The sequence below is a fragment of the Hyla sarda genome, chromosome 6 (genome assembly GCF_029499605.1).
Source record: "Hyla sarda isolate aHylSar1 chromosome 6, aHylSar1.hap1, whole genome shotgun sequence".
NCBI classification, from domain to species: domain Eukaryota; kingdom Metazoa; phylum Chordata; class Amphibia; order Anura; family Hylidae; genus Hyla; species Hyla sarda.
The window spans coordinates 243,212,800-243,226,517 of NC_079194.1; the positions used below are offsets into that span (position 1 = coordinate 243,212,800).

General features: G+C 45.6%; 1 protein-coding gene across 2 annotated transcripts in view; it reads left to right on the top strand.

The window, feature by feature from the left end:
• SYT8 (synaptotagmin 8) overlaps positions 1 to 13,718 on the top strand; it is a 153,894-nt gene that overhangs the window by 39,961 nt on the left and 100,215 nt on the right. Inside the window, exon 1 of one of the 2 annotated variants that reach the window (XM_056526836.1) lies at positions 3,613 to 3,653. The exons of the other annotated variant lie outside the window; for it this stretch is intronic. Coding sequence (XP_056382811.1) covers positions 3,631 to 3,653 — 23 coding nt within the window. The 5' untranslated portion in view covers positions 3,613 to 3,630. Of the gene's footprint in view, positions 1 to 3,612; positions 3,654 to 13,718 lie in introns of those variants that run through there. 2 annotated transcript variants of the gene reach the window in all.

The window sequence follows — 13,718 nt, forward strand, 5'->3', positions numbered from 1 at the left end:
ACTACCATACACTGTACCCTCTGAATATAATACTACCACACTCTGTGCCTATTGAATAAAATACTACCACACATTGCACACTCTGAATATAAAACTACCTCCCACTGGGCTCTCTGAATATAATACTACCACACACGGTGCCCTCTGAATTTAGTGCTACCACAACCAGCGCACACTAAATATAGTACTACGACACACCATGCTATCTGAATACATTACTACCACACACTGTGCCATGGGTTTGATGACCTCTATTGAGGCCAAGACTTGTGTCTGCAAAACGGGAGACTAAATGCTCTTGATATATGCTTTATTTCTAAAGGGAGCCTTAGGGTATGTTCACATAGCAGAATTTCTGCAATTCAGCAGAAATTCTGTTCAGCAAAGCTTCTGGGGGAAATTGCGCATAATTTTGGCAGAATTTCTGTGCTCTCAGAATACACAGAATTTTGCCAAAATTCAAGCCTCATTGACTTTAATGGGATTCCTCTGTGGAATCCTGCAAAAATAACACTGATCTTATAAATTTTTGGAATATGGAATTTCTGCAGAAATTCTGCTGTCTGAATAGGACAGCAGAATCCCATTAAAGTCGATGGGCAGTAAATTATGGTGAATTTCCAGTGGAAATTCTGCTTGTGTGAACATACTATTCTGACTCGGATTGTTGTGATAGTGATCTAACCCTTGTGAGACCTCTGTGCCTGGCCTGTATAGGCAGATACAGTCACTGCGGACAATCCTCCTCAGATAGCTGAACTCACCAATACTGGTTTCATCCAAAAGCTGGTTTATTCTGAACATCACACAACAGGAATACAGCAGAATGAATGGATTTCAGTATTATGCGGTCAAAAGATGATGCTTTCCTTAGCTTAGCATGTGGAGTACAAGAGTCCCTCTTACATGTGGCAAATTAAAGCAGCCATGACACAGGAAGTACAGGTAGAGCAGGGGAGGAGTTTACATACAAGGAAATGATGAATCATGCTCACAGGAGGAACAAGAGCATTACCAAAATAGGCCAGAAGGTGGCAGCAAATACCTACCCATAGAAAAATACATGGTAAATAAATCACAGAATAAACTATGTAAATTGCATCTACATTAATGAGAATATTAACTGTGTAACAGCACACATACCATTATACACACATGCACTCTCATTAACACTTTATACACATACATGCACTCTCATTAACACTTTATACACATACATGCACTCTCATTAACACTTTATACACACACATGCACTCTCATTAATACTTTATACACATACATGCACTCCCATTAACACTTTATACACACATGCACTCTCATTAATACTTTATACACATACATGCACTCTCATAAACACTTTATACACACACATGCACTCTCATTAATACTTTATACACATACATGCACTCCCATTAACACTTTATACACACACATGCACTCTCATTAATACTTTATACACATACATGCACTCCCATTAACACTTTATACACACACATGCACTCTCATTAATACTTTATACACATACATGCACTCTCATTAACACTTTATACACACATGCACTCTCATTAATACTTTATACACATACATGCACTCTCATTAACACTTTATACACACACATGCACTCTCATTAATACTTTATACACATACATGCACTCCCATTAACACTTTATGCACACACATGCACTCTCATTAATACTTTATACACACACATGCACTCTCATTAATACTTTATGCACATACATGCACTCCCATTAACACTTTATACACACACATGCACTCTCATTAATACTTTATACACATACATGCACTCCCATTAACACTTTATACACACATGCACTCTCATTAATACTTTATACACATACATGCACTCTCATTAACACTTTATACACACATGCACTCTCATTAATACTTTATACACATACATGCACTCCCATTAACACTTTATACACACACATGCACTCTCATTAATACTTTATACACATACATGCACTCCCATTAACACTTTATACACACACATGCACTCTCATTAATACTTTATACACATACATGCACTCTCATTAACACTTTATACACACATGCACTCTCATTAATACTTTATACACATACATGCACTCTCATTAACACTTTATACACACACATGCACTCTCATTAATACTTTATACACATACATGCACTCCCATTAACACTTTATACACACACATGCACTCTCATTAATACTTTATACACACACATGCACTCTCATTAATACTTTATACACATACATGCACTCCCATTAACACTTTATACACACACATGCACTTTCATTAATACTTTATACACATACATGCACTCCCATTAACACTTTATACACACACATGCACTCTCATTAATACTTTATACACATACATGCACTCCCATTAACACTTTATACACACATGCACTCTCATTAATACTTTATACACATACATGCACTCTCATTAACACTTTATACACACACATGCACTCTCATTAATACTTTATACACATACATGCACTCCCATTAACACTTTATACACACACATGCACTCTCATTAATACTTTATACACATACATGCACTCCCATTAACACTTTATACACACACATGCACTCTCATTAATACTTTATACACATACATGCACTCTCATTAACACTTTATACACACATGCACTCTCATTAATACTTTATACACATACATGCACTCTCATTAACACTTAATACACACACATGCACTCTCATTAATACTTTATACACATACATGCACTCCCATTAACACTTTATACACACACATGCACTCTCATTAATACTTTATACACACACATGCACTCTCATTAATACTTTATACACATACATGCACTCCCATTAACACTTTATACACACACATGCACTCTCATTAATACTTTATACACACACATGCACTCCCATTAACACTTTATATACACGAATGCACTCATTAACACTTTATACACACATGTACTCTCATTAACACTTTATACACACATGTACTCTCATTAACACTTTATACACACATGTACTCTCATTAACACTTTATACACACATGTACTCTCATTAACACTTTATACACACACATGCACTCCCATTAACCCTTTATACACACATCACTCCCATTAACCCTTTATACACACATGCACTCTCATTAACACTTTATACACACATGCACTCCCATTAACACTTTATACACACACAGGCACTCTCATGAACCCTTTATACACACATGCACTCTCATTAACACTTTATACACACACATGTACTCTCATTAACACTTTATACACACATGCACTCTCATTAACACTTTATATACACACATGTACTCTCATTAACACTTAATAGACACAGACATGCACTCTCATTAACACTTTATACACACCCACATGCACTTCCATTAACACTTAATACACACACATGCACTCTCATTAACACTACACTAACCTCATGCAGGCCCTGGATGGTCATAGAGGGGTTAATAGCAGATAACACAGCTGAGAGGAGGGGGCACAGGCAGCGTGCAGGCACATCTTCCTACTCATGACCTGCTGTTTGGCCTCTTCAGGCTGCCATGCCATGAATCCCCTCCCCCTTCTCCTCTAAGACCCGACGGCAGCAGGAATCTGAAGATGAGAGATGTGCAGCCTGCAGGGTAATGGTACATGTCCTAGGTGGCTGGGCTCCCCTGACATTGCGGGTCCCAGTCATAATTAACGGGGACCGGGAGCCCACTCAAAGCAAATCAGCTACGGGCAATGCTCAAGGGCCCGACCTGTCAGCCCAATCTGGATATGGGGCCCAGTCGCAATGGCAACCTTTGCGACGTCTATAGCTATGCCAATGCCTCAGGCCTTACTACAGCTGCATTTCTGGATTTTGTGTGCTCACTGTTTTTGCCAGGCTGTCACAGTCCACTGGTATTCTCTTTGGTGGCTTCCTCAGACCTAGCTTGGGTTGAGCAGTAGGCTGGACTAGTACAGTATAAATAGAATCTAAACTAGGGGATTTATGAAATCAAGAGAGGGAGAGAAGCTTTTTATAGGGCTTTTAATGAGGAAAGGGGGATAAAGTGGCTACCTCATGAGGACCTAGAGCCCAATTAAGGGACTTCAAAGTATTATCTTATTGTATAAGGAAGTATAGTAAAAGATGTGAATAATATGAGAGACAATGGACTGTTGTACCAATGCTATTTCTTAGTCCAAGTCAGCGCTTTACTTTTTTAGATGCAAAGGAGAAAATTAATTAATATCGGTGTAGGTGAATGATTTTTGTTCACCTTTATTTTGTGTGATGTTAATGGCCCTTATTTACTAAGAGTGTTGATGTGTAGGTTTCTTTGTGGGTTATAATTCCCTACAATTTATTTTCCACGTATCTACTAAGGTTTCCCTACATTTTCCACTTACCCTACACTTTGCTTTTTTTTTTTCTACTCATGCTCTGATCTCTAGGTTTTTCTCAGCTCAAATCCACCACATTTTATCTGGAAACCTTAGTAAATATGTAGTTTTTTTGTGAAAATGTCGGGAACACGTCCCTTTTCGGAGACCACGCCCCTTTATCCGGAAGCCACACCTTTTTTTGGGTTTTCTAAGCAAAATGGTGTTGGTCAGGTTTTTTCAATTCTGGCGCAGATTCTGACTCAGACAGAATTTGTTGCGCAAATTGTGGCGCAGACAGAATTTCTGGCACAATGCGACAGAATCTGGCGCACAACCCGACAAACATGTCGGGTTTGCCATAGTAAATGAGGGCCAATGTGTACATGCGCCAATTTTTCTCAATGTTCGTAGGTCATTTGATAAATTTTGTGCAGGAACACATTTTTACTGAAGTTTTACTTCAGTACACCATTTTATATAATTTTAAAATTTGAGACTTTACTACACACACACACACACACCAAAAGGCTACGCTATGTCTGAACTGGTGTATATTTGCAGCTTTTTGGAGGCATTTGCATAAAAATTTGCAACAATTTTTCAAATAGTCATGGTTGATAAATCCCTGACCACTGTTAAAAGCTACATTCATTTTGTTTTCGGGTTAAATGCATTGCGCAATTTTTTTTTACACATTGAGAAAATGTTTGTGATTTTTTTGACCACCAAAGAAACTGTGTAAAAGTAATAATAAATTGTCCCAAATTGTATATAATAATTCTTTTTCATTTTGGGAGTTCCAAAACATGGTAAACAGAATTGTAGAAGGTCAGTGGCAAAGAACACCGCTTGGTCCATTTTGTCTGCCCTTATTTTATTTCCTGGATTAAATTTAATTAGTAAGAAGGAAGGAATCCACCTCTGTAGATGCTAAAAACTCAGCTTTATTTCAGACCAGCACACATGGACAGATAGACAGACAACGCGTTTCAAGCGCAGGTGTGTTCTTAGTCGTATACTGGTTACACGAACACACAGGTTTAAATAGGGAAAACAAATCATCCGGGTCAAAGTTTATGGGCCGAAGGAACTGTTAACCCTTCACAGGTACAATCTTAACAATAAAGCTTTCAAGTTTATTAGTATTCTTTTAAAATAGTATAAACTGTACAATGAAGATAAAACAATAGGAATTAGTAGATGGTATAACTTAAGTGGTCTGAATGAACGGAAGACTAAAACTGCAAAATCACATCTTGACATCCCACATGGCTAAAGTCAGGATCCAAAACATTTCTCTATTTAACAGCTTTTGTCTGTGGTCACCTCCTCTAATGGGAGGGCTGACTCTTTCAATTGCAGACACAGTCAAAGAAGAGAAGGACCCATTATGTTTGTCAGCACAATGTTTGGATACGGCAGAGAAGTTTTTAAAAGCAAAGTTGGGAACATCCAAAAGGTGCTTTCGGACCCTAACTTTTAACGGGGTTATGGTACAACTCAGGTATTGAACTCTGCATGTGGTGCACGATACCAAATACACAACATAAGTAGTGTTACTGTTAATATACTTTTTAATAGTAAAGGATTTGTTAGTAACGTAAGATTCAAACGTTTTGGTAATGTGCATCACACTGCAGCATGTACAGCGATTATGTCCACATCGATATGATCCTTTAAATGTGAGCTATGATGAAATAGTAGTACGAGATGTCTGGAATAAACTTGGAGACACCAATTGACCAATGGTCCAGATTTGGTGACACATGAGAAGAGAGGATCCGAGAGTAGCATGGGCATATATTTGTGAAAATTCAACACTATATGCAGTAGAGAACACCACTGGAGACAACTCTGGGGTCCCCTCACTTCTCTTCTCCTGTATCAACAAGTTAGAACGATTTTTACTAAGAGCGATATTCTTCGCTCTGGTTAAGGACCATCTGGGGTAACCTCCTGCTGATAACCTGGACACAATACAATTGGATTCTTTAAAAAAATCTGCTCATGGGTGCGATGATACGGGCACGCAGGCAGGGCCGGATTAAAGTAGGGGCGGATGGAGCTGCCGTTCCAGGCCACTACGTTAAAATAGGCCCATCGGCCAGTCAAGGTGGCCCACATAGGCCGCCCGCAGGTGCCCCCGTCACATTCTGAACGTCCCTGTGTCCCGAAAGATCTTTTTGGGACACAAGGATATCCCAGCGGTTACCTCTCTGTGGCATCTCCCGCGTTCACTTTAAAAATGCAAGGTCCGCTGGGAGGTAGCGCATGCAGGGATGTCACTGATGTCCCATGCGTGCGCTCATGGCAACAGCAGAGCGAACCAGAGCAGTGAGGAGGAGGACGCGTGCGTGCGCATGGTAAGCTACCTGTATGTTGTATGTCATCTTCAGTGTTCCGACCACCACTCCTCCGGTCCCATAGCAGTAGATTGTGACCCTGGACCGGAGGAGTGGTGGTCGGAACACTGAAGTGGGGCAGTATACAGGCATACAGCCTCCAGCCATCTGTATATGGCTGAAGGCTGTATGTCTGTGGGGGTACTGTGCATCACCCTATGGGGGAGCTATAGTGCACCTAATGTGGGGGAACTATACTGCACCTAATGTGGGGGAACTATACTGCACCTAATGTGATGGAACTATACTAAACCTAATGTGATGGAACTATACTGCACCTAATGTGATGGAACTATACTCCACCTAATGGGGGGGGGGGGGACTATACTGCACCTAATGTGGGGGAACTATACTGCACCTAATGTGGGGGGAACTATACTGCACCTAATGTGGAGAACTATACTGCACCTAATGTGGAGAACTATACTGCACCTTATGTGGGGGGAACTATACTGCACCTAATGTGGGGGAACTATACTGCACCTAATGTGGGGGGGAACAATACTGCACCTAATGTGGGGGGAACAATACTGCACCTAATGTGGGGGGGAACAATACTGCACCTAATGTGGGGGGAACAATACTGCACCTAATGTGGGGGGAACAATACTGCACCTAATGTGGGGGGAACAATACTGCACCTAATGTGGGGGGAACTATACTGCATCTAATGTGGGGGGGGAACTATACTGCACCTAATGTGGGGAGCTATACTGCACCTAATGTGGGGGAACTATACTGCAGCTAATGTGGGGAACTATACTGCACCTAATGTGGGGGAACTATACTGCACCTAATGTGGGGGAACTATACTGCACCTCATGTGGGGAACTATACTGCACCTAATGTGGGGGAACTATACTGCACCTAATGTGGGGAGCTATACTGCACCTAATGTGGGGAACTATACTACACCTAATGTGGGGGAACTATACTGCACCTAATGTGGGGAGCTATACTGCACCTAATGTGGGGGAACTATACTGCACCTAATGTGGGGGAACTATAATGCACCTAATGTGGGGGAACTATACTGCACATAATGTGGGGGAACTACTGCACCTAATGTGGGGGAACTATACTGCACCTAATGTGGGGAGCTACTATATAAGGATAGGAGTTATACCGGACCACCATCAGTGTCCGGATCACCAAATAAGGATATGAGTGATACATTTTATAAAAAGGCCCAGAAAAATTCTCAACAGCAGGCCCATGATGCTCTTAATCTGGCCCTGCACGCAGGAATTGTTCCACTGACACAGATTTTTTAAAAGAATCCAATTATATTGTGTCTGTCACGATTCGGCTGGCAGGAGGTGGATCCTCTGTGCCAGAGAGGGATTGGCGTGGACCGTGCTGGTGGACCGGTTCTAAGTTGCTACTGGTATTCACCAGAGCCCGCCGCAAAGCGGGATGGTCTTGCAGCGGCGGTAGCAACCAGGTCGTATCCACCAGCAACGGCTCAACCTCTCTGACTGCTGAAGTTAGGCGCGGTACAAGGGAGTAGACAAGAGCAAGGTCGGACGTAGCAGAAGGTCAGGGCAGGCAGCAAGGATCGTAGTCAGGGGCAACGGCAGGAGGTCTGGAACACAGGCTAGGAACACACAAGGGAACGCTTTCACTGGCACAATGGCAACAAGATCCGGCGAGGGAGTGCAGGGGAAGTGAGGTATAAGTAGGGAGTGCACAGGTGAGAATACTGATTAGGCCTGCTGCGCCAATCAGTGGCGCAGCGGCCCTTTAAATGGCAGAGACCCGGCGCGCGCGCACCCTAAGGAGCGGGGCCGCGCGCGCCGGGACAACACAGACGGGGAACGGGTCAGGTACGGGAGCCGAGATGCGCATCGCGAGCGGGCGCGTCCCGCATCGCGAATCGCATCCCGGCTGGGAGTAATATCGCAGCGCACCCGGTCAGCAGGTCTGACCGGGGCGCTGCAAATGAGAGAACGCTGCGAGCGCTCCGGGGAGGAGCGGGGACCCGGAGCGCTCGGCGTAACAGTACCCCCCCCCTTGGGTCTCCCCCTCTTTTTGGAGCCTGAGAACCTGAGGACAAGACTTTTGTCCAGGATGTTGTCCTCAGGTTCCCAGGATCTCTCCTCAGGGCCGCAATTCTCCCAGTCGACCAAGAAGAATCTTTTACCTCTGACCGTCTTGGATGCTAGAATCTCCTTCACAGAAAAGACGTCAGAAGATCCGGAAACTGGAGTGAGAGAAACAACTTTGGGAGTGAAGCGGTTAAGGATGAGTGGTTTAAGGAGAGAGACATGGAAGGCATTGGGAATACGGAGAGAAGGAGGAAGAAGGAGTTTGTAAGAGACAGGGTTGATCTGGCACTTGATTTTGAAAGGACCAAGATAGCGTGGTCCCAGTTTATAACTGGGGACACGAAAGCGGACATATTTAGCGGAGAGCCATACCTTGTCTCCGGGAGCAAAAATGGGGGGAGTTCTTCTTTTTTTATCAGCAAATCTTTTCATCCGGGATGAAGCCTGTAAAAGAGAATTTTGGGTCTCTTTCCATATGGTGGAAAGATCACGAGTCACTTCATCCACAGCGGGCAAACCAGAGGGCAAGGGAGTAGGGAGGGGAGGAAGAGGGTGACGGCCGTACACCACGAAAAATGGGGATTTAGCAGAAGATTCGGAGACTCTGAAGTTGTATGAGAATTCGGCCCATGGTAGAAGATCTGCCCAGTCATCCTGGCGGGAGGAAACAAAATGCCGTAAATAGTCACCCAGGACCTGATTAACTCTTTCTACTTGCCCATTGGATTGGGGATGATAAGAAGAAGAGAAGTTTAATTTGATCTTGAGCTGTTTACAGAGGGCCCTCCAGAATTTAGACACGAATTGGACGCCTCTATCTGAGACGATATGCGTGGGCAAACCGTGAAGGCGAAAAATGTGTACAAAAAATTGCTTTGCCAACTGAGGCGCTGAAGGAAGACCAGGAAGAGGAATAAAATGTGCCATCTTGGAAAATCGATCAACGACCACCCAAACAACTGTGTTGCCACGGGATGAGGGCAAGTCCGTAATAAAGTCCATACCAATCTGTGACCAAGGCTGTTCAGGAACAGGCAGAGGATGAAGGAGACCAGCAGGCTTCTGGCGAGGAGTCTTATCCCGGGCACAGACAGTACAGGCCCGCACGAAATCAATAACATCAGTCTCCAGAGTCGGCCACCAATAAAATCGCGAGATGAGTTGCAAGGATTTTTTGATGCCCACATGGCCTGCGAGGTGGGAGGAGTGTCCCCATTTGAGAATCCCGAGACGCTGGCGTGGAGAAACGAAGGTCTTCCCTGGAGGAGTTTGCCTGATGGAAGCTGGAGAAGTGGAGATCAGACAGTCCGGAGGAATGATGTGTTGCGGAGAGACCTCTACTTCAGAGGCATCAGAAGAACGAGATAGGGCATCGTCCCTAATGTTCTTGTCAGCAGGGCGAAAATGGATTTCAAAGTTAAAACGGGCAAAGAACAACGACCACCTAGCCTGGCGAGGGTTCAGTCGTTGGGCAGACTGGAGATAGGAGAGATTCTTGTCATCAGTGTATATGATAACTGGAAATTTTGATCCCTCCAGCAGATGCCTCCATTCCTCAAGCGCCAATTTAATGGCCAGTAGTTCTCGATCCCCGATGGAATAGTTTCTCTCCGCCGGGGAGAAGGTCCTAGAAAAAAAAACACAAGTCACAGCATGCCCGGAAGAATTTTTTTGTAGAAGGACAGCTCCAGCTCCCACTGAGGAGGCATCTACCTCCAATAGGAAGGGTTTAGATGGGTCAGGTCTGGAGAGCACGGGAGCGGAAGAAAAGGCAGACTTGAGATGTTTAAATGCGTCTTCCGCTTGGGGGGACCAGGACTTGGGATTGGCATTTTTCTTGGTTAAAGCCACGATAGGAGCCACAATAGTGGAAAAGTGTGGAATAAACTGTCTGTAATAATTGGCGAACCCCAAAAAACGTTGGATAGCACGGAGTCCGGAGGGGCGTGGCCAATCTAAGATGGCAGAGAGTTTATCTGGGTCCATTTGTAGTCCCTGGCCAGAGACCAAGTATCCTAGGAAAGGAAGAGATTGACATTCAAAGAGACATTTCTCCATTTTGGCATAAAGTTGATTGTCACGAAGTCTCTGAAGAACCATGCGGACATGCTGGCGGTGTTCTTCTAAGTTGGCAGAAAAAATCAGAATATCGTCCAGATAAACCACAACACATGAATATAGGAGATCACGAAAAATTTCATTAACAAAGTCTTGGAAGACGGCAGGGGCGTTGCATAGGCCAAAGGGCATGACCAGATACTCAAAGTGTCCATCTCTGGTGTTAAATGCGGTCTTCCATTCGTCCCCCTCCCTGATGCGGATGAGATTATAAGCACCTCTTAAGTCCAGTTTGGTAAAGATGTGGGCACCTTGTAAGCGATCAAAGAGTACCGAGATAAGAGGTAAGGGGTAGCGTTTTTTTACCGTGATTTTATTAAGTCCGCGGTAATCAATACAAGGACGTAGGGAGCCATCTTTTTTGGACACAAAAAAAAATCCAGCTCCGGCAGGAGAGGAGGACTTGCGGATAAACCCCTTTTTTAAATTCTCCTGGATGTACTCCGACATGGCAAGAGTCTCTGGAGCAGACAGAGGATAGATTCTGCCCCGGGGTGGGGTAGTACCCGGGAGGAGGTCAATAGGACAGTCATAAGGCCTGTGAGGAGGCAAAGTCTCAGCTTGCTTTTTGCAAAAAACGTCAGAATAGTCCATATAAGCCTTAGGAAGACCGGATACAGGGGGAACCACAGGGTCACGGCAAGGAGTACTGGGAACCGATTTAAGACAGTCCTTGTGACAAGAAGTACCCCAGTTCTTGATTTCTCCTGTGGACCAATCAAGGGTTGGGGAATGGCGTTGAAGCCACGGTAATCCAAGAAGAATTTCAGAAGTGCAGTTGGAGAGGACCAAAAATTCAATTTTTTCGTGATGAGGTCCGATGCACATTAGGAGAGGTTCCGTGCGGTAACGCACGGTACAGTCCAATCTTTCATTGTTAACAGAATTGATGTAGAGGGGTCTGGCGAGACTGGTCACCGGGATGTTGAACCTGTTGATGAGAGAGGCCAAAATAAAATTTCCTGCAGATCCGGAATCCAAGAAGGCCGTAGCAGAGAAGGAGAAGGTAGAGGAAGATATCCGCACAGGCACAGTAAGGCGTGGAGAAGCAGAGTAGACATCAAGAACTGTCTCATCTTTGTGCGGAGTCAGCATACGTCTTTCCAGGCGGGGAGGACGGATAGGACAATCTTTCAAGAAGTGTTCGGTACCGGCACAGTACAGGCATAGGTTCTCCATGCGGCGTCGTGTCCTCTCTTGAGGTGTCAAGCGAGAGCGGTCAACTTGCATAGCCTCCACGGCGGGAGGCACAGGAACGGATTGCAGAGGACCAGAGGAGAGAGGATCCGGGGAGAGAAACCGCCTCGTGCGAACAAAGTCCATATCCTGGCGAAGCTCCTGACGCCTTTCGGAAAAACGCATGTCAATGCGGGTGGCAAGATGAATAAGTTCATGCAGGTTAGCAGGAATTTCTCGTGCGGCCAGCACATCTTTAATGTTGCTGGATAGGCCTTTTTTAAAGGTCGCGCAGAGGGGCTCATTATTCCAGGATAATTCGGAGGCAAGAGTACGGAATTGGATGGCGTACTCGCCAACAGAAGAATTACCCTGGACCAGGTTCAGCAGGGCAGTCTCAGCAGAAGAGGCTCGGGCAGGTTCCTCAAAGACACTTCGGATCTCCGTGAAGAAGGAGTGTACAGAGGCAGTGACAGGGTCATTGCGGTCCCAGAGCGGTGTGGCCCATGACAGAGCTTTCCCAGACAGAAGGCTGACTACGAAAGCCACCTTAGACCTTTCAGTTGGAAACTGGTCCGACATCATCTCCAAGTGCAGGGAACATTGCGAAAGAAAGCCACGGCAAAACTTAGAGTCCCCATCAAATTTATCCGGCAAGGATAATCGTAAGCCGGAAGCGGCCACTCGCTGCGGAGGAGGTGCAGGAGCTGGCGGAGGAGATTGTTGCTGGAGCTGTGGTAATAGCTGCTGTAACATCACGGTCAGTTGAGACAGCTGGTGACCTTGTTGCGCTATCTGTTGCGACTGCTGGGCGACCACCGCGGTGAGGTCGGCGACAACTGGCAGTGGGACTTCAGCGGGATCCATGGCCGGATCTACTGTCACGATTCGGCTGGCAGGAGGTGGATCCTCTGTGCCAGAGAGGGATTGGCGTGGACCGTGCTGGTGGACCGGTTCTAAGTTGCTACTGGTATTCACCAGAGCCCGCCGCAAAGCGGGATGGTCTTGCAGCGGCGGTAGCAACCAGGTCGTATCCACCAGCAACGGCTCAACCTCTCTGACTGCTGAAGATAGGCGTGGTACAAGGGAGTAGACAAGAGCAAGGTCGGACGTAGCAGAAGGTCAGGGCAGGCAGCAAGGATCGTAGTCAGGGGCAACGGCAGGAGGTCTGGAACACAGGCTAGGAACACACAAGGGAACGCTTTCACTGGCACAATGGCAACAAGATCCGGCGAGGGAGTGCAGGGGAAGTGAGGTATAAGTAGGGAGTGCACAGGTGAGAATACTGATTAGGCCTGCTGCGCCAATCAGTGGCGCAGCGGCCCTTTAAATGGCAGAGACCCGGCGCGCGCGCGCCCTAAGGAGCGGGGCCGCGCGCGCCGGGACAACACAGACGGGGAACGGGTCAGGTACGGGAGCCGAGATGCGCATCGCGAGTGGGCGCGTCCCGCATCGCGAATCGCATCCCGGCTGGGAGTAATATCGCAGCGCACCCGGTCAGCAGGTCTGACCGGGGCGCTGCGAATGAGAGAACGCTGCGAGCGCTCTGGGGAGGAGCGGGGACCCGGAGCGCTCGGCGTAACAGTGT